The sequence below is a fragment of the Schistocerca americana genome, chromosome 6 (assembly GCF_021461395.2).
Source record: "Schistocerca americana isolate TAMUIC-IGC-003095 chromosome 6, iqSchAmer2.1, whole genome shotgun sequence".
NCBI classification, from domain to species: domain Eukaryota; kingdom Metazoa; phylum Arthropoda; class Insecta; order Orthoptera; family Acrididae; genus Schistocerca; species Schistocerca americana.
The window spans coordinates 287,396,407-287,417,957 of NC_060124.1; the positions used below are offsets into that span (position 1 = coordinate 287,396,407).

General features: G+C 43.4%; 1 protein-coding gene across 1 annotated transcript in view; it reads left to right on the forward strand.

Annotated features, from left to right (window-relative positions):
• Positions 1-20,517, forward strand: part of LOC124620096 (very low-density lipoprotein receptor-like) — a 56,791-nt gene extending 36,274 nt beyond the window's left edge. The window contains exons 8-9 of the mRNA XM_047146764.1: positions 5,782-5,991; positions 20,503-20,517. Coding sequence (XP_047002720.1) covers positions 5,782-5,991; positions 20,503-20,517 — 225 coding nt within the window. The remainder of the gene's footprint in view (positions 1-5,781; positions 5,992-20,502) is intronic.
• Positions 20,518-21,551: the final 1,034 nt, after the last annotated feature.

A 21,551-nucleotide genomic window follows, 5' to 3' on the forward strand; every position in this document is an offset into this window, starting at 1 on the left:
AGTAAGATGGTGGTAGGTCAATGCTGTTCTTGAACATGGAATCAGTTACTTGAGATTCATAAGCAGCTGTAAATCACCCACTCTACTGTCAAATGATTGGAATCTGCTGTGTATTGATGTGTTAGAAGAAATACGAAACTTTGCTACCTTAGGTAGCAAAGTTACCTCTCTCCTGTGAATCCTGTCTCTTCTGCAAGAAGTATAGGATCTGTCATTACTCGTCCACTTGACTGTGAGTGGCGTATCAATGGTATATCAAGATGTCCTGTCCAGGTTAGACAGGGACCAGGGAGGAATCGGGCTTTATACCAGTACCCCTAACCAACAAGTTTGAGGTGTTGTCTTCCACTAAAAGTGAAACATAGCCAGTGGGACTCACTTAACGTGTTGGAAAACCTGTTTTGTCCTGTGTCAAGAGGAGGGAATGTAAAAGGGTAGGGTTCTAGTAATCATTGGCAGCCCAAATGTATGGCGAACAATGGTATCCCTTAGGCAAACAGTAGCAAGGACAGGAAGGAACACCAGATGCACTCAATGCGTATGCCTGGAGGCGTCATTCAACATGTTAAAAGAGGCTATTCTGGCAGCCATTGAGGGAACAGGGTGCAAACAACTGCAGATTGTGGTGCACATTGGAACAAACAATGCCTGTTGTGTCCGAGGTCATATGTGGATTTGGATCATTCCAGTGACTGGCAGAGAAGGTTGAGAGGACCTGTCTTTCACACAGAGCTTTAACGAAGCTCACAATTTGCAACATTGTCCCTGGAACTGATCATACCCCCATGGAAGGACTGAATCATATACTTCAAAGATTCTGTGACAAGGTAGGCAGTGACATAGTGGACATGTGCCTTAGTGTTGAGCACTGTAGGTTTTCCCAAAGTTGGTCAGGTGTGCATTACACATTAGAGGCTGCTACCCCTGCAGCTGACTGCATGTGGGGTGCACACAAGGGTATTTTAGATTAGTCGACTTTCCATCCAGTCCGGTCCAGATAATGACAGCTGTAGGAGACCCAAAAGTATAAGTGTAAGATCCAAAAGAATGCCCCACACAGGCAAGAGTATTAAAATCATAGTATGAGGTTCATTCAAATGAAACCTGGTCAGTCTGTCTACCTTTGCCTTACATTTAAGGTGGCACTACGTAACTGGGGGAATGGTGGCACCACTATTGGTAGAGAGACGGATGCACACACACCGTTTGATGTTGCATAGTGCCAGTGTGATTTCCCGCTGAAGAGAAGGTGGTCACACAAGTTATCATCCACTATTGAACATGCAGGTGATTAAGCAGGAAAAATGAGGAGTGATTCGAATTCATGCCTAGCATTATCGAGCCACTGTACAGAACCTTAGGTGAGCCATTGAGTCAAAATGTTGAGGCATGTTGTCCAGCGGCGTTATCCTCCTGCATGATAACGCCTGCCCACACACGCCAATGCGGTGAAGACGACATTGCAGTAGTTTTGATGGGAAATGCTGGAACATCCGCCGTACAGTCCCGACCTTTCACCATGTGACTTCCATGTGTTTGGACCTCTAAAACAAGCTATTCGCGGACATCGATTCACAACAGATGACAAAGGGTGTGACTGGGTCCAGGCCTGGAGCTGACAGCAGTGTACTAGCTTCTTGAAGGCTTGAATTGACTGGCTCGAGTTGCAATGGGATAAATGTGTCAACAGTTTTGGCGACTATTTTTGAGTATATGTACTGTGTATAACTACATTTTTGAATTAATAAAATCATTGCCGCAACTTTACACTAGTGACAGGGTTTCATTTGAATGTCCCTTATAGTTAACTGCCGAAGCATTCACAAAAAAGTGCTGGAGTCTGAAGCACTACTGGAAAGTGGTGAAACTCACAGAATCCTAGGTACAGAAGCTGGTTGAAACCTGACATTGATAGCAGTGTGATTTTTTGGGAAAACTTTAAATGTAAATTGAAAGGATAGTATAATGGGAAATGGAGGTGGTGTTGTGTATTTGTCACAGTAGACAAGAAACTCAAATCCACTCAGAAATTGAATGTGCATGTTTTTTTGGGCAAGATTTAGTATCAGGGGTGGGCATAATTGGATCCTTTTATTTCCCATCAGACTCATCTCCTGAAGCAATTGAGAACCTTAGAGAAAACCTCAGTTCACTTGTGCATACGTCACACTATGATCATCTGAATATAATAGGGAAACATTCCACGCGGGAAAAATATATTTAAAAACAAAGATGATGTGACTTACCATATGAAAGCGCTGGCAGGTCGATAGAAACACAAACAGACACATACATACACACAAAATTCAAGCTTTCGCAACAAACTGTTGCCTCATCAGGAAAGAGGGAAGGAGAGGGAAAGACGGAAGGATGTGGGTTTTAAGGGAGAGGGTAAGGAGTCATTCCAATCCCGGGAGTGGAAAGACTTACCTTAGGGGGAAAAAAGGACAGGTATACGCTCGCACACACACACACACACACACACACACACACACACACACACACACATACATATCCACCCGCACATACACAGACACCAGCGCTTTCGTATGGTAAGTCACATCATCTTTGTTTTTAAATACACTACGATCATCGACGGAGATGTCAGCCATCCAGCAATCAGTTGGTATAATTGCTGTTCTGTTAGTGGCAGGTGTGACAAGACATCCTGTGAAATATTACAAAAGGTCTTCTCTGAAAACTACTAGCACAGACAGTCCAGAACCCCACTCAGTATGGAAATATATTAGATGTAATGGTAACAAATAGACCTGACCTCCCTGATGATGTCCATACTGAAACTGGTATCAGTGTCCATGTGGCGGTTTTGGCAACAATGATTACCAAAGTATAAAGGACAAGTAAAACAGTTGAAAGATAGATATGTTCATTACACTAGATAAAAAAAGTAGTAGAGTCATATCTCAATCAGGAACTTGGAACTTTCAGTACAGTATAGGAACATGTAGAGGAACTATGGCTCAAGTTTAAGAGAATAGTTGACTATGCACTCATTAGTATATACCCAGTAAAACTGTTCATAATGGGAGGGACGGTCCATGGTATACAGTCACTGTAAAGAAATTTCTAAAGAAACAGAGACTACTGCATTATAGGTGTAAAACAAAGCTTAGGGCTAGAGATAGAGAGGTTCTGAATGAACACATTGTCTGTCAAGAGAGCAATGCATGAAGCCTTCAGTGACTACTTTACCAGAATATTGCCAAATGATTTTCCACAAAGCTCAAAGAAATTATGGTCTTATGTAATGTCTGTTAGTGGCACCAAAGTTAGTGTCCAGTCACTTGCAAATGAGGCAGAACTGAAACTGAGTGTAACAAAGCAAAAGCTGAAGTGCTTAATTTGGTTTGCAAATGTTTCTTTACAAAGAAAAACCCAGGAGAACTGCCCTAATTTAATACTCGTACCACTGAAAAGATGAAAAAGGAAGGATGATTAGAGTTTTAACACCCCATTGACAGCAAGGTCATTAGAGATAGAACACAAGCTTGGATTATGAAAGAATGGAGAAGGAAATGAGCTATGCCCTTTTCAAAGGAACTATCCTGGCATTTGCCTGGAGCAATTTATAGAAATCGCAGGAAATCTAAAACTATATGGCCGGATGAGGATTTGAGCTGTCATCCTCCTGAATGTGAGTCCAGTGTGCTAACCACTGCACCACCTTGCTCGGTACTAAAAAGATGAGTGAAATAAGTGTTAGTGTCAGTGTTGTTGACAAACAGCTGAAATCATTAAAATTTTACAAAGCCCCAAGGCCCATGAAATTTGTGACTGGCATGAGGATTTTTTGGTAGGGAAAAAGAAGCATGTCATTTTGGATGGCGAGTCATTGTCAAATGTAGAAGTATCTTCGGGTGTGTCCCAGGGAAGTGTATTGGGACCCTTGCTGTTCATGTTATTAATGACCTAGTGGACCATGTTAATAGTAATCTCAGACTTCTTGCATTACACAATGATGCAGTTCTACAATGAAGTGTTGTCTGAAAGAAGTTGCATAAACATTCAATTGGCTCTTAATAAGATTCCAAAGTGGTGCGAAGATTGGCAACTTACTTTAAATGTTCAGAAACTTCACAAAATGAAAAAAGCATGATGTCATGACTGTAATATCAATGAGTCGCAGTTGGAATCGGGCAGCTCATACGAATACCTGGGTGTAACACTTTTTGAGATATGAAATAGAATGATCACACAGTCTCAGTCATGGGTGAAGCAACTGATAGATTTCACTTTATTGGTAGAATACCAGGGAATTGCAGTCAGTCTACAAAGGAGATCACTTACGAATCACTCCTGCAACCCATTCTGGAATATTGTTCAAGTGTGTGGGATTCCTACCAAATAGGACTAACAGGGAATATTGAACATAAACACAGAAGAGCAACACTAATGGCCACAGGTTTGTTTGACTCATGGGAGTGTGTGACAGAGATGCTGAAGAAACTGAGCTGGCAGTTTCTAGAAGAAAGATGTAAACTATCCTGAGAAACTTACAAAGTTTCAAGAACTGGCTTTAAATTGTGACTCTAGGAATACACTACAACCCTGTACATATCATTCCCACAGGGATTGTGAGGACAACATCAGATTAAGTACAGAGTGCAAAGACGCATCTAGACAATCATTCTTCCCACACTGGAAGAAACCCTAATAACTGGTACAATGGGATGTATCTCTGCTATATGCTTTCCAGTAGTCTGCAGAGCATAGATGCAGATATTTCCTCATTTTAAAATGATACTCAATGAGTGTCTTTTTCCCACATTGACAACTGTCAGATCTTCAGATGAGGAGTCAGAATCTCTCATCTTTGTGATGTTACAGTGAGTAGCCAGTTCACTGTCTTCAAGCAGCACTGATGGCACAAGCTATTCCTGCCGAGACAATTATCATCATATCCTGCAAACACAGTTCCACTGCACCTGCTGCTTGATGCAAGAGGTGAGAATTACGGAAAAGTTTCTGGGAATGGAAAGCAAGGAACCTGATTTTGGAGCCCAATAATCAATAAAATTTACTTCAATGGAAGCAGATTTTAGAATCCATGTGATAGTGGATAGATTTGTCCACATAAACATACATTATTTAAATTTTTATGACAAATTGTATCTATACAGTTAATAATTACAATGTGGAAGGTCTAAGGGATAAATCATTACACCTTGCTAGAAAACACTTGTAGTAAGCCTGGCACCTTCTGATTAGGGACCTGTTATCCACTTCAATAGGTCATAGCTGCACTGAGTTACATATTATCCTGGTGGGGAATTTAAGCAGACAAGGTTACACACGCAAACAAGATAAGTGATGGATAATATGTGAGAGTTATGGTATGGGGGAGGGGGTAGAAGGAAAGATGTTGCACATATACTAGCTCTCACTAATTATTGTACGAGCAGCTCCCCTGGAAAGAAATTTTTGTTAGATTTCTGATTTGATTATTTACAGTGTTATATACATGAATATGCAGTAACAACACTAATTTTGTAGGAAAAAATTCACAATATTGTAGCACTGCTTTAAACTATATTTTTTACTGTCTGTGACAAAGAGTGCTGATCGAAAGCTTTCAGTTTTGTACCTAATCATTAAACAATGCTTGACATAACAGCTCTTTGCACTCATCAAATGTGAAAATAAGCATTGCAAAAAACTGAAACCCCACTGCAATCTGTGTAAACAAACAACAAGCAGACAAGTACCAAATTTCTAGTACTTTTGTAGTTTTTGGCGTTAGATTTGACTTTGCTGTTGCAGGTGGAAGAACTGTCAACACGTAATGAAGCAGCTCGTGCGGAACTGAAGGCAGCACAGGTCTGGAGGGATGCAATGATTGAGCGCCTGGAGCAGCAGCGCAAGGAGCACAGGCTGTCGTTGGTTTCTCTTGAAGGAAGTAAACCTGAAGCGGGACTAAATCACACTGCAACAGAAGTTCCCCCTCAGAGTACTGCAGCATCAGTGGAAACGGTATAGCAGCTGCTGTGACATTATTATGAATTGAACATCATTGTGCCGCACAACAAAACTTACTGAGACAGTACATGCAAAGTCTCACCAGAACACAATGTGCGCCAAATATATTTTGTGGATGCGATAGACAAAAAAGACTATTCTCACCTGTTGTGGTCATGATAAGCAGCTGATAAAACATTATTGTCATTGTATGATATCCATCTGTTGCCTATCTCTTTTGTCCATATTGTCCTTTGTGCCTCCTTCCATTTCATCTTCCCACCTATATTTTTCTTTTTCCTTGCTAATGTGTGAGGAACACATTCACAATTGATGTCTGATTTCATGTTACCAATGACCTTTTACTTTCATTGTATATTACAGCCTTTATATCCATGTATCTTTAATTTATGGAATCTTCCCTTGACTTCTGTGTTTATATATTTTTGTAAACAGTCTTTAGTGCCTCTCTTGTACAAAATATAATAAGTAAGCACTAAGTGCATATTATTGTATTTTATACTGTATATTATTGTTATGTGTTGAATTATAACATAACGCACACCACCTGTCACAAAGGAAAGCTTAAGTGGATGATTGATGCTGATGATGATCTTGAAAAAGTTGGCTAAGTGTTTTGAGAAGCTGAGGACTTGCCTAAATGCCTCTGATTGCTGTGAAAACTTGTGAGAAGTATGACACTATAGTTTCATTTCCATATGTTCACCATTGTGAGTATGTATGTAAAATATATAAGAAAACTTCACAAAGTATAAAGTTGTGTGACTTCTGTACATCAATTTGTTTTATTTTACTCAAGATGACCCTATTACTAGTTTATTTATTTATTGTGTAACATACAACTGAAAACGAGTTGACAGTATGAAAGCAATACACAAACTGAATACAAATACTTCTTTTTACACTAATCAGACAAAAACTACTTTTTTATATTAGTAAATTTATGTGTGTTTAAGTGTCAGCTACACAATCATAGATCAGGCATTTAGTTCATAATCATTCATAGGAGTTTTGTCTGTTACTTATACTTCTGTCATCCCTGGCAATGTTTATCAACAAATTATTATTGTTACCTACATGCCCTACTGTTGGTCAGCAGTGATCTTTTGTTATACACTTAGTTATTGCATTATAATATAATTGGAAAGATAAAAAATATGCCCACAAAGTGATGACAGGAAAAAATACACAGAAAAGTTCAGGAAATGTGCAAGCTTTCAGTGCCAGTGGCTCTTTCTTCTGGCAGAAGGATTGGAGGGGAAGGAAGAGCGCTGAAGAAAAAAGAACTACCGAGGTTTAGAAAACGAGCAGAATTATGGAAAAGCTGTGCAGAATCCAGGATCAGGAAAGACTTACCAGACAGACTGAGAGTGAAAGATTGATTGTCAGGGACTGTACAAGATAAGATTTGAAAAACTGGGAGATTAAAGGTGGAAGGTAGACAGAGTAATGACAAAACATTGCAAGAGTTAATAAGATCAGAAAGGTAAGTGCATTACACATGGTAGACACGTGAAGTGGGAGGGAAATGAAAGGTGTAGAAAACTAAAAGGGAGCAAAAAAAGGAATAGTTACTCAAAGGAAAGGCTGACACTGAAGAAATTAACATAAATTAGCGCCAGGGGAGTGGCGAGAACCAAGGGCACTCTTTTAACACCAGTTCCCATCTTTGTAGTTCTGAAAAACTGCTGCCATGGGTGAGAATTCAGATGGCATGTGTGGTGAAACAGCCACTAAGGTCACAAGCGCCATGTTGTAGAGCATGCCCTGCAGTAGGATATTATGTAATAACTTTTTCATATTGCGGGGTCACAGTTGTAATATACCATATTTCTTTAAAGTCAGTATCGCCATTAGATTGTTGTTTATTTACAGTGTTACATTTACTCTTACACAATCATGATTTTGCCTTCAAAGTGCTATTATCGAATGTTTTAAGTGTTATACATTGCCTAAGATGGTATACTGTCATATTTAAATACACTATTAGACACATTGTCTAAGAGTCCATATTTCTGGCAGAGCCTACGTCTTTGTTTCATCACTGAGTATAACATCTTGACTACTTAGCCAACTGCCATTCAGTCAAGATGGTATACTCAGTGATGAAACAAAGCAGTAGGCTCTGCCAGCAGTATCGACTCTTAGACAATGTGTCTAATAGTGCATTTTAATATGATAGTATAGAATCTTAGGCAATGTATAACACTTAAAACAGTTGATAATGGCACTTTGAAGCCGAAATCATTATTGTGTAAGTGTAAATGTAACACAGTAAATAAACAACAGTCTAATGGCAGTACTGACTTTAAAGAGGATATTATGTGTTGCCAATGTCAGTCTCCATTTGTGCCCATTCATCCTAACTAGTAACTTGGTAGTAGTCATACAAATGTAGAAGGCTGAATAGCATTTACATAACACCTGGTACACAACATGTGTCATTTCACTGGTGGCTCTCCATTTGATAGCATATGTTTTGACAGTTACGAGGGTGGTCTAGGTGGTGGCTGGAGGATGCATATGGTAAGTCTTATATTGGGCACAGTCACAAGAGTAGGAGACACAGAGCAGAGAAATGGGCGTAGAAGGAGCATAGGGTAAATTGACAGGATGGGAGTGTGATGTGGGGAGAGGGGGGTAGTGAAAGAGAGGTGACAAAAAGCTGTTCTAGGTGTGGTGAGCAAAATGTCAGGCAGAATGGACCTCATTGCAAGGCAAGATTTTAGGAAGTCAGAGCCTTGTTGAAGTAGCCGATTAATACATTCAAGACCAGGATAGTATTGAGTGACTAGAGGTGTACTCCCAAGCTGTTTTCTGGAGGGGTCAGCAATACCAGGATTAGATGTGATGGCCCAGGAACTTTTCTTATCAAATAGGCTGATTTGATATGATTTGATTTATTATTGGTCCTGTAGATCATGGAGTAATTATGTCCAGTGAAGGCTGAGATGAGTCTCATGGTGTATTCCTGTACAGAGTCTGCATCTGACCAAGTATGTTCCTTCCCATACCCATACAGACGTGGCACTCAAGCCAAACATTGACTACTTTAAATGAAATTGGATATGAATAACCATTAGAAGAAAACATGTATGAAAGCAAGTTACAGAATGTTTTGCACAATGGATATCTTCACCACAACAATCCAATATCTTTGTCTGTTGGTGAACTTTGTAACTTTGGTATAAAATGGCAGCCTACTGGCTGATGCCTCTCTGGCCGTGGTGACACATATTGCTAGTGTAACAACACAGAAAATGGTTTTCATATATTTACAGTCAAATATATAGCCTACTGGGTATAATATGTAAGACTCATAACTACAAGAGTTCACACATTAGCACAACACGTCTTAGAAAAAGAACATAATTGTCCCAGTAAAGTTACTCTTTACCATAGAACAGCTGATAGAAAAATGGCGTTAATTTAATCTTGAAATGCATTTTGCATTCATGAACTGTACTAAGGCAGCAAAATGAAGTAGATGCTGGGAAATACTTGAAAGTAAATCATTTTCCAAAACATCTGGTGCAAGTTGTTAAAAGATTATATAAATACATAGAAATAGGAAATTTTTTTAAAAATGATAATGCAAAACTGGCGATTTTTAATGAAATATCACAAAATCACCAGTTCTTACAAAATATCACAAAATTGGAGATTTTTATGAAATTTGAGAAATTTGTCATTTTCACATACAAAATATGTTATAAATCTGAGAGTGGCAATTTGCCAAATTTTTTAACTGTTAGTTACTGAATGTTGAAACTGCATTGCAAATTCTTGTTTCTTCAAACCTGAGGTTCATGTATAATCTTAAACTGAATGATCATTTGCTGTTTAACTATGATGTAATGTCAAAACTAACACTGTAAGTGGCAAAAAAAGGCACTGAAAATGGAAAAAAGTGACAATGAAAATAGAAGAAACACCAAAGATAGAGAAAAACACTGAAACTGGCAAAAAAACAACGAATTTGATGAAAAAAATTGACCAAGTTTTGCAAAAAACAATGAATTTAGATGAAAAAATAACACAGAATTTGTTAAAAAACACAGAATTTTGAAAAAAAGGGTAATATGGAATTTGTCAAAAAATAGCTCTGAATGTGGCAAAAAGCATAATTGAATCTGGCAAAAACAGCAGCAAATTTACGAAAAAATAACACAAATTTTGCAAAAAATAACTAGAAATAAATATAAACTGATTTGTAAGTTAGTCATATACAAACTTGTGTCGTGGGGTAGACTCTTTTAGGTACACACAAAAATTAATTAATCTGTCAATATAGAGTGTTATAATCATTGTTTCTTGTTGCTGTCCATTATACACAGAATATATGTAACCTATTTGTGTCCTATATTGTTACAAATTTATATCATGTAAGCTATAATTGTTTTGCCCATATATTTAATTCAGATTATTCACTGATAGTTTTTACATAATATGTTGTTATTCATATTTTTTCTGTATGTAACATATGACAAATCCCATATCATTGTACATGATAAAACGGGTGCTCAATAAACTGAAACTGAAACTGTCAAAAGGTAATTCCCGATCTAGCAAAAAACTTGAAATTTGGCAAAAAAACTGAATTAGGCAAAAAATATCTCTGAATTTGGCAAAAAAATAATGCCAGATCTGGCAAAAAAAAAAAAACCAGGAGGAAAACACAAAATTTACAAAAGACAGCAAAATTGGCAGAAATAGTGGCCAATTTGGGGCAAACAGTGAAACTCGTGCGGAATATTTGTGTATAAGGAAGTGTAATGGTTACAAGGATGGTTTCCGGGGGGTAACAGACTGGGTAAGGATTCCAGGCATTCAAGAAAGTGGTTGGTGTCTTGATGAAGGATGGGAGACTGCATGTAATGGGTTGAAGGTGTTGATCTACGTAGGCAGGGATAGGTTCTTTCCTTATACACAAATATTCTGACCGTCCAGGGCCTCGCTGCGATGGAGCACTTCCTTTCACGCCGATCACCTGCCACCCTACCTAAAACCTCTTTCCTCATTACCTTAGCCAGCTTCATCCTGACCCACAACTTCTTCACTTTCAAAGGCCAGACATACCAACAATTAAAGGGAACAGCCATGGGTACCAGAATGGCCCCGTCATACAACAACCTATTCATGGGTCGCTTAGAGGAAGCCTTCTTGGTTACACAGGCCTGCCAACCCAAAGTTTGGTACAGATTTATTGATGATATCTTCATGATCTGGACTCACAGTGAAGAAGAACTCCAGAATTTCCTCTCAAACCTCAACTCCTTTGGTTCCATCAGATTCACCTGGTCCTACTCCAAATCCCATGCCACTTTCCTTGACGTTGACCTCCACCTATCCAATGGCCAGCTTCACACGTCCGTCCACATCAAACCCACCAACAAGCAACAGTACCTCCATTATGACAGCTGCCACCCATTCCATATTAAATGGTCCCTTCCCTACAGCCTAGGTCTTCATGGCAAACGAATCTGCTCCAGTCCTGAATCCCTGAACCATTACACCAACAACCTGAAAACAGCTTTCGCATCCCGCAATTACCCTCCCGACCTGGTACAGAAGCAAATAACCAGAGCCACTTTCTCATCCTCTCAAACCCAGAACCTCCCACAGGAGAACCACAAAAGTGCCCCACTTGTGACAGGATACTTTCCGGGACTGGATCAGATTCTGAATGTGGCTCTCCAGCAGGGATACGACTTCCTCAAATCCTGCCCTGAAATGAGATCCATCCTTCATGAAATCCTCCCCACTCCACCAAGAGTGTCTTTCCACCGTCCACCTAACCTTCATAACCTCTTAGTTCATCCCTATGAAATCCCCAAACCACCTTCCCTACCCTCTGGCTCCTACCCTTGTAACCGCCCCCGGTGTAAAACCTGTCCCATGCACCCTCCCACCACCACCTACTCCAGTCCTGTAACCCGGAAGGTGTACACGATCAAAGGCAGAGCCACATGTGAAAGCACCCACGTGATCTACCAACTGACCTGCCTACACTGTGACGCATTCTATGTGGGAATGACCAGCAACAAACTGTCCATTCGCATGAATGGACACAGGCAGACAGTGTTTGTTGGTAATGAGGATCACCCTGTGGCTAAACATGCCTTGGTGCATGGCCAGCACATCTTGGCACAGTGTTACACCGTCCGGGTTATCTGGATACTTCCCACTAACACCAACCTATCCGAACTCCGGAGATGGGAACTTGCTCTTCAATATATCCTCTCTTCCCGTTATCCACCAGGCCTCAATCTCCGCTAATTTCAAGTTGCCGCCACTCATACCTCACCTGTCATTCAACAACATCTTTGCCCCTGCACTTCTGCCTCGACTGACATCTCTGCCCAAACTTTTTGTCTTTAAATATGTCTGCTTGTGTCTGTATACGTGTGGATGGATATGTGTGTGTGTGCGAGTGTATACCCGTCCTTTTTCCCCCCTAAGGTAAGTCTTTCCGCTCCAGGGATTGGAATGATTCCTTCCCTCTCCCTTAAAACCCACATCCTTTCGTCTTTCCCTCTCCTTCCTTCTTTCCTGATGAGGCAACAGTTTGTTGCGAAAGCTTGAATTTTGTGTGTATGTTTGTGTGTCTGTCGACCTGCCAGCACTTTCATTTGGTAAGTCACATCATCTTTGTTTTTTTTATATATATATATATATATATATATATATATATATATATATATCTTTGAGCCCGGAGACTGACAAACAGAATATTTCAATAAATCACTGACTTTAATACTTTACCATCGAATTATATTTCCGTCACAATATTATAAAAAGGAAAGTTTCCACTCACTATATAGCGGAGATGCGGAGTCACAAATAGGCATAACAAAAAGACTGTCACAAATAAAGCTTTCGACCCATAAGGTCTTTTTCAAAAATAGACAATAGACACACTCACTCATGCAAACGCAACTCACACGCACGTAACTTCAGTCTCAGGCAACTTTAGCCACACTGTGAGCAGCAGCAGTGCATGCTCAGAGTGGTGACTGGGTGGAGGTAATGAAGAGGCCGAGGAGGGGGGGGCAGTAGGGTAGGGGTGGCGGACAGTGCATTGCTGCTGGGGAGTGCACAGGGACAAGGTGGAGAGAGGATAGGGCAGCTATGTGCAGTTGGAAAGTTAGACAGGGGAGAGGGGGCAGGGGGTTAGTGGAAAAAGAGAGAAGTAAAAAGACTGGGTGTGATGGTGGAATGAGGACTGTGTAGTGCTGGAATGGAAACAGAGAGACTGGATGAGTGAAGACAATGACTAATAAAGATTGAGGCCAGGAGGTTTATGGGACCATAGGATATGTGGCAGGGAAAGTTCTCATCTGTTCAGTTCTGAAAAGCTGGTGTTGGTGGGAATGATTCATATTGCACAGGCTGTGAAGTAGTCATTTAAATGAAGGATGTCATGTTTGGCAGCATGCTCAATAACAGAGTGGACCACTTGTTTCTAGGTCATAGTTTGCTGGTGGCCATTCATAGAGACAGAAAGCTTGTTGGTTGTCATGCCCACATAGAATGCAGCACACTGGCTGCAGCTTAGCTTGTAGATCACATGACTGACTTCACAAGTAGGTCTGCCTTTGATGGGATAGGTGGTGTTTGTGACTGGACTGAAGTAGGTGGTGGTGGGAGGATGTATGAGACAAGTCTTGCATCTAGGTCTATCACAGGGATATGTGCCACGAGGTAAGGGGTTAGCAGCAGGGCTCGTGTAAGGATGGACGAGTATATTATGTAGGTCTGGTGGATGGTGTCATACCATTGTGGCAGGGGTGGGCAGGACATTTCTCATTTCAGGGCATGATGAGAGGTAGTCAAAATCCTGACAGAGAATGTAATTCAGTTGCTCCAGTCCTGATTGGTACTGAGTCTGTAGGGGAATGCTTGTCTGTGGCCAGATGGCAGGACTTTGGGAGGTGGTGGGAGACTGGAAAGATAAGGACAGGAGATTTGTTTTTGTACAAGGTTGGGAAGATAATTATGGTATGTGAAGGCTTCAGTGAGACCCTTGGTATATTTCATGAGGGACAGCTTCTCACTGTAGAAGCGACAGTCACAGGTGGCTTGGCTGTGAGGGAACTGTTTGGGTTAGTTACTCCAAACAACCCCCATTTAGCAGTAGTTCATTTATTCACCCAAACACAAGCTAAGCTCACAAAGAACTGGAAGAGAGCAAAGATAATCTTAGCTTAGTTCAAAGATGGATGCATCTATGTTGGTGTCGATTTCATCGGCGCCACATAGCCCCTCCCCCCCCCCTCCCCCCCTGCAGTACAGAGTACTCTTGAGAGGCGGGGGGCGGGGATGACTATGGCGTTGGCAGGAGTTTGACAGTGTCGTCGGGGAGCTGTGTGGGTAGATGTCATGAAGGAAGGTTCGGCCACTGAACTTCGAACTCGTTGAAGCAAGCCAGGCGTCGTGCTGGGCGTGCGGCGACAGGTAGGCTGGGCAGTTTGCAGGTGGAACGGAGCAACGACGACGATGTCTCTGGTGGGCGTGGCGAACACACGAAGCGTGTCCAGATCGACGCTGGGCGGGAGGGAAACACATTGGCAGGGAATGGCGGAGGTTGTGTCATGAGCACTGAATGAAGAGAAACACACGACAAACAGTGTATAATCGCACAGTATTATTGAGATGTCGTGGATTATGTCTCGGGGGGGGGGGGGGGGGGGGGGGGACAGGCACAAACTCCTCGAGAGAGGGCACGTTCAAGATGGGGGGTGTGAGAAACCTCGACAGGGTGAGGCAAGCAGCAGTGGAGAGGTCGAAGGGACCAGTGAAGGACCCGGCAGAGAGGGTGTGATTGTAGGTAAGCTCAATGTGGGGAGCATGTGGTCACTCGACGGAGTGCATGAGGCCGGAGTAGAGGGCGAGGTCGGAGAAGAGCTCAACGATTGGAGCTGGAAGTCACTTGACTGAGTGAGTAAGTACGACGTGGAGGGAGTGATCGGAGCGTCATGAGCCACGACAGTGAGTGGCGTGGTCGTGGCCTGAAGGGGGGTAGAAGAAGGCTTGACATGAGCAGGCTTAAGTCTGTTGAGAGAGACTGTAACAGCTGAATCTTTCATCTGGATGTCATACGTGTTGGCTGAGAACTCGGTACGGGCCGGTATATGGAGGTTGGAGGGGAGCACGGACAGTGTCATCTCGGAGCGTGAAGTACTCGCAATTGTCCAGAGATTTCGGGATGTGAAACTTAGGGAGGTAGTGGCTGGCAGGTGGAGGAATATGGGAGTTGATGAAGTGGCATCTGACGTGGTCGACGAAGGAAGGTAAGTCAGACTGAGGGAGAGAAGCAGAAGGGCTCACAAGCTCGCCAGGGAGAACAATGCTCTGACCGTATACGAACTCGGCTATTGTGCCTTTGAGGTCTTCCTTATAGATCGCATGAATGCCGAGTAGCACAAGGGGAAGGGCCTCCGTCCATAGAGAGTCGTGGCATCGAAGAGCTGCATTGAAAGTGCGGTGCCAGCACTCAACTATCCCGTTACTTTGCGTGTGAGATGCTGTGGTATGGATGCGCCGGATGCCACAAATGTTACAAATCTCGTTGAACAGGGCCGACTCAAATTGTCTGCCCTGGTCAGTCGTGATGATAGCTGGACATCCGAAACGCAATACCCATGACTCGACGAAAGCTTGTGCAACAGTTTCTGCCATAATATTGGGGAGGAGGACAGCCTCGACCCAGTGAGTTGTTCGGTCGGTAGAGGAGAGAACATAACGAAAGAGCCGTTAGAGGGGGGGGGGGGGGGGGGGAGGAGGGCCGACAATGTCAATATGAATATGCTGGAAACGCCCAGGAGGGATTGAAAAGGCGCTGAGGGGCGGGGGGACTGAAGTGTGCTTGTGTACTTTGCAGTGTTGGCATGCGACACAGGAGCGTGCCAATTGCTGGCAGTCCTTGTTGACATTTCTCCACACAAAGCACTACACTATGAGGCGGGCGGACGCACGAGCACTGGGGTGGGCTAAATTATACAATGCATTGAAGACGGCTCGACGGAGCGTGGTTGGGATGAGGGGGTGTAACGTGCCCGTACTGTCGTCGCACCAGATTGCACCAGAAATGCCAGGGAAGGTGGTGCGGACGAAGTGTAGTGAAGAGGTAGAGTCTGAAATCAGGTTTCGTGTTTCCTCGTCGGCGGGTTGGAGGTTAGGCACTTCAGAGAGGTCTAACAGTGAATGGATGGCGTCGAGTCGTGAAAGGAAATCAGCAACTGTATTGTCAGCACCCTTTATGTGTCTGTAATCGGTGGTGAACTGAGATATGAAGTCCATGTATCTGAAGTGGCGAGGAGGCGGGTCAGCTGGCGGGTTTGTAATGGCCGCAGCCAGGGGTTTGTGGTACGTTAAAACATGGAAAGGGCGTCCCTCAACGTCAGTCTTAAAATGTTTGATCGCTTTGTACACCGAGAGCAACTCCCTGTCAAATGCGGAATATTTCCATTGTGCGTTGGTGAGCTTGCACGAGAAGAACTGCAGAGGCGAAGTCTGACCGTCAATTGTCTGGATAAGGACAGCGCCGATGGCAGTATCGCTCGTGTCTGTGGTGATGAAAAGCTGTGCGTTGGGATGAGGATGCACGATGGTGCAGGCCTCGGCAAGAAGATTTTTGAGGGCAGTCAAAGAGTCAGTCATAGCAGGGGTCCATGGAACGGGCCGAAATCCAGAAGTGTTGGTGCCTCCCAAGGCATCCGTCAGTGGAGCCAGAATCTCTGCAGCCAGAGGTATATGTCAGTGATAATAATTAACCGTCCCCAGAAAGTGCTGGAGCTCTTTGAATGACGAAGGTCTGGGTAGGTTTAGTATTGTTTGTACTTTCTCAGGGGATGGTGAAATACTGTCGGCAGAGACCCGAAAACCAAGAAAAGTGACAGCGGGTTGATGTAGCTGCAATTTGTCCTGGTTGGTCTCGATGCCCGCTGCTGCGAGTGTGTTCATAACAGTTTCCACATGTCAAATGTTGTCCTCGACGCTGGAGCTGAACACAAGAATGTCATCAAGATATGCAAAGCAGAATTTTAGGTAGAATAGCACTTTGTTGATGAAGCGTTGCCAGGTCTGGGTTGCGTTTTTCAGACTGAAGGGCATGAATCGAAACTGAAATAACCCAACTGGGGTGGTGATTGCTGTCTTCTCGATGTCTTCAGGTTGCCATGGGGGTCTGGTGGTAGGCCTGTTTGCAATCAATGACAGATAACGTGGTCGCACCTGCGACGGAACTGGTAAGTCAGCAATGTTGGGTATGGAGTAGGTGTCCATAACTGTTCGTGCGTTTAGTCGATGGTAGTCTCTGCACATGCGCCAGGATCCGTCTTTCTTGGGTGTCATATGTATGGGCGTAGACCAGCTACTGGCAGAGGGTTCAATGATGCCAGAGCTTAGTTGTTTGGAAATCTGCTTTTTAAGGTCGGAGAGGCGCTCGGGACAAAGTCGATGTGGTTTACTGGAGATCGGGGGACCTGGTGTGAGGCGAAGCTTGTGAACTGTGCCGTTGGTGACGACGGAAATCTTGCTGGCGTCGCGGGAGGCGGTTTGTTTACAATGTGTGGTGGGCGAGGCAGGCGAGGCGTGGTCGTGGTGTTCGGAGCCGTTCGGCGGATCCGACGGGAGCCGAGGTGGCGTAGTGTACCAGGAGTCAACGCGACAAGATGGACGCCGGCCTGAAGCAGTGGCACCGTGGTCGGGTGAGCTCGGTAGAGCTCGTCAGCTGTTAGTGAGTCCATTGGCCTACGGCTCGGCCTGTGGCAGCACGGTCGTGGGCTAAAGGCTTGGCGCGAGTGCACTGTTTGTGTCATTAGTGGCGGTCACACGGCAGCACGCAGGAGCCGAAGTTGCATAGTTTGAGGTGCAGTCTGCGAGGGGCGGGGTAGGACCCGTCAGTTCGGGAACACATGACGATCGTCACGCATGCGCACTCGTGTCCGGCCGTGTGTCAAACACTGCTGTGTTAAGAGGGTGTGGCCCTGTGGAGCTGTCAGTACATGTTATGGCAGTCTTGATAGCACAGTTGCGAGGGGTAGTGGGAGGTAAACACATGGATGCTCGATTGCTGGGACTGCAAGCAGATTCAGCGCACTTACTGACCTTGCTTTGTCCTTGCTGTAGTGTCTGTAATTCCTTTGCTGCATCGGAGAGCTGGAGCTGAGTTTCGTGGAGCCGGAGGGAGAGCTTGAAGTTTTCCTTGTGTAGGCGAGCGACATTTTCAAGCTCGACAAGGCGCTTGTGGGTTGTTTCTTGTAACGTCGTTGACAGAGACGAGCATGTACGGATGAGATGAGCCTGGACCTACGTGTCACGGTGGGGTTTGCTCGACGTAGCACAGGGGACGTGAGTCTTCGATGGGTGATGAAACATGGTTTTTCACACTAGGCCCGGTGAAAGTTTGTGGTGTCGCAAGAAGTCAATGCCTAGAATAGGTTCGTCAGTTTTACACACTAAAAAAGTCCACTCGAATTTGCAGTTTGTGGAGAGTGAGATGACATGGGAAGCTGAACCCAAGCATTGTAGTTTTGTTGAATTCATGGCCTGCAGTGAAGTATGATGAGGGCGGATGTTCGGCGACGCTAAGGACGTAGGCAGCATCGAAACATCGGCGCCTGTGTCTACTAGGAAAAGGTATCCCGATGAAATGTTTTTAATGTAAAGTCATCCGCAATTATCCAGTCGTTCCTGGACAGAATGGAGCACTGGGGGGTGCCTGACATGTTGTGCGCAGGAGGCGGCACCTGGGCCTACCTGCGATTGGCATTTGGGAAGTAACAGGGTGGTCTGCAGTTCTGTGCCACCTCACCAAACCATGTGTGGAAGTAACAGTACGGGTAGTGCGGTTGCATTTCCTGCAGAAAGTTCGTTGCCAGTGGCGGTGGCCGAGGTTCGGTGGTCGCAGCAGGTTCGGTTGCACGAGGGGGCATGACCGTGGGCGGAGCTGGTGACGTCCCAGTAGCTTGTTTACTGCTTTCCAGAGCAAGCAGAACAGTCGGCACAGTGCAGCCCTAGCCGCGTCCGGCTGCACGACAATGAGCCTGAACCTGAGACTTGTCAGGTAGGCAGTGGCTGGTGAAATAGAGCAACAATGCATCATGTAGCTTGTCAGCAATTGTCGTTCTTTGCTCGACAGGTTCGGGAGACCTCTGAGCCAGAGCAAATTGGATGTGAGGAGATAGTTTATCTGACCACATGGCGAGGAGAGCTGTCAGAGAGTAGATCGGCGCTGACCACGGCACGTAGCCGTCTCCAGAGCTGGGAAGGTTTGTCGTTGCCCAGTTGCTCGACGTGGAGCACTTGTCGTTTTGCTGCCTCAATTGAGTGTGCAAGCCAACGTAGAACTGTCTTTTTGGCTAGAGTGTACTGGGTAAATGAGTCCAAGGCGTCGACCAGGTCAGCAATCAAGTCCTCCTGGTCGTGCAGGTGGGTGATGAGGCACAGAAACCTGGTTGACTCGTCGAGTTTGTAATGGTCGAACACTTCCTCCACAATTTTGAACCAGGTTGTAGCTCTGCTGGGATTAAATGGCGGCAGCGTCGGTAAGCGTTGTAGAATGTTTGGAAGAACAGGTTGAGTTGAGTTCGTCGGGGCACTGTCTGAAACGACCTGTTGTTCTGTAGTGTTCCAGGAAAGTGTGCCTCCAGACAGTGTGCCTCCAGAAAGTGTGACAGAAGTGATGCACTCTTCCATGCACCACTCATATTAGCTTCACAATTCATCTGTCATTTTGTGCTGTATTTATGGATATTTTCTTTGGAACTATCCAGGAGTAGATTTTCTGTCTATCCAATTACTTTATTCAAAAACTGAAAATCTCCATTCAAAGAAATAAGACCACATTTTCATGCTGTAAAAATTTATACTAGCTTAAAGAGCCAATATACATTAACGTGTAAATGTCTATGACATACAGCATAGGCACTGAGAGGGGGATGTACTTGCACCCCCTGACTTGGAAGAAAATACTCACAGAAAAAGTTGAGGAAATGAAAATTTAATTATTATATTACTTAAACAAATAATTATTTCAGTGTAAGCTTTGGGGATAATCACACTGTTCAGAATAGAAACCTGAGGTGTCTATCCTGTTGTCCAAAACTAACACCTTTTCAATGAATTCCATGTGCTCCTTCACTCTTTTCCTGTGACTGCTGAGCATGCACAGGTCGCTGAGCCTCGTGTCTCCCATCATAGATCGATTCCACATCTTGGCATGTCATAATGTGCTAAATAATCATTCACTACTATATGTTGTCTGTGGAACAGTCAGCCTAAGCTTGATTGCCTTGCACACATCTGAGTAAAACAGGATGGCTTCAACAATGAAATCTGTGTACATCATGGATTTATTTAAGGTCACATCATTTGCTTTAAACATTTCGTACCACATGGTAGCCCTGTGAATAAAATTCTGTAAAAAAACCTTCACAGAAGTTCTGTATGTCTTCTGCAGTGGATAAAAATGCAGATTTGTCTAATTTTTTATGTTTTCAGGGTGGAGCTGCTTAAACGAAAATGTTTTTTTGTGTGTACAAGAAAATCAGTCTCTCAGGGAGGAAATTATAGTCTTAAACATGGGATGAAGGCAGATATTCTGAAGAATTATCCAACATTTTCAGATGACTGATTGGTTCTGTTGGTCTGTCTTGCCACCATTTGAGGACATTTAAATTCAACATCCAGTTCTTCACAAAAATTTTTAGCTTTCTCAAAGACGATTCATGGCATGATTTGAAACACATTCATTAGTTTATTTATGTGGTTCTGAACTACCTTCATGCCTATATTTACTTGCAGCTGCAATATTATGGAAAGGGAAGTTGCTACTCACCATATAGCAGAGACGCTGCATTCAGATAGGCACAGCAAAAAGACTGTCACAATATAAGCTTTCAGCCAACAAGGCTTTTGTCAAAAATTGAAGTGACTTCAGCTGCCAGAGGATGCAGTCAGGTGTGTGTGTGTGTGTGTGTGTGTGTGTGTGTGTGTGTGTGTGTGTGTTGACAAAGATCTTGTTGACTGAGAGTTTATATTGTGACAATCTTTTTGTTGTGACTATCTGCAACTCAGCATATCCACAGTATAGTGAGTAGCAACTTTTCTTTTCATGATGCTGTTACATGCCATCATGGATTTTCAATTGGTTGATTTACTTGTAGTTGATTGCACATGGGTTTGAGTTTGGCAGAATAGGCAGCGATTACTAAGCCTGTAGCACGAATCCTAGGCCTAATTTCACGCGCGCGAATCGTAAGTAAGCAGTGAATTAAACTTATAGGTAAATGTTTCCAGTTGGTATAAATATAATATAAGTGTTGTTACATTAGTGGAAGTGTTAGTGAAGTGTTAAAGAAGATGAAACAGGGTAACAAGTTTATTTTCCTTCTCGCACCTATAGCATGGATTTTAGGCTTAATTTCAAGCACGCAATTTGTAAGTAAATAGTGACTTAAACTTATATGTATTCACCAGTTTTCTTTTGTTCTGTACTCTTTCAATTTATTTATATCTGCCTGAATAGTTTCTAGGGTCCTTTGTTTATG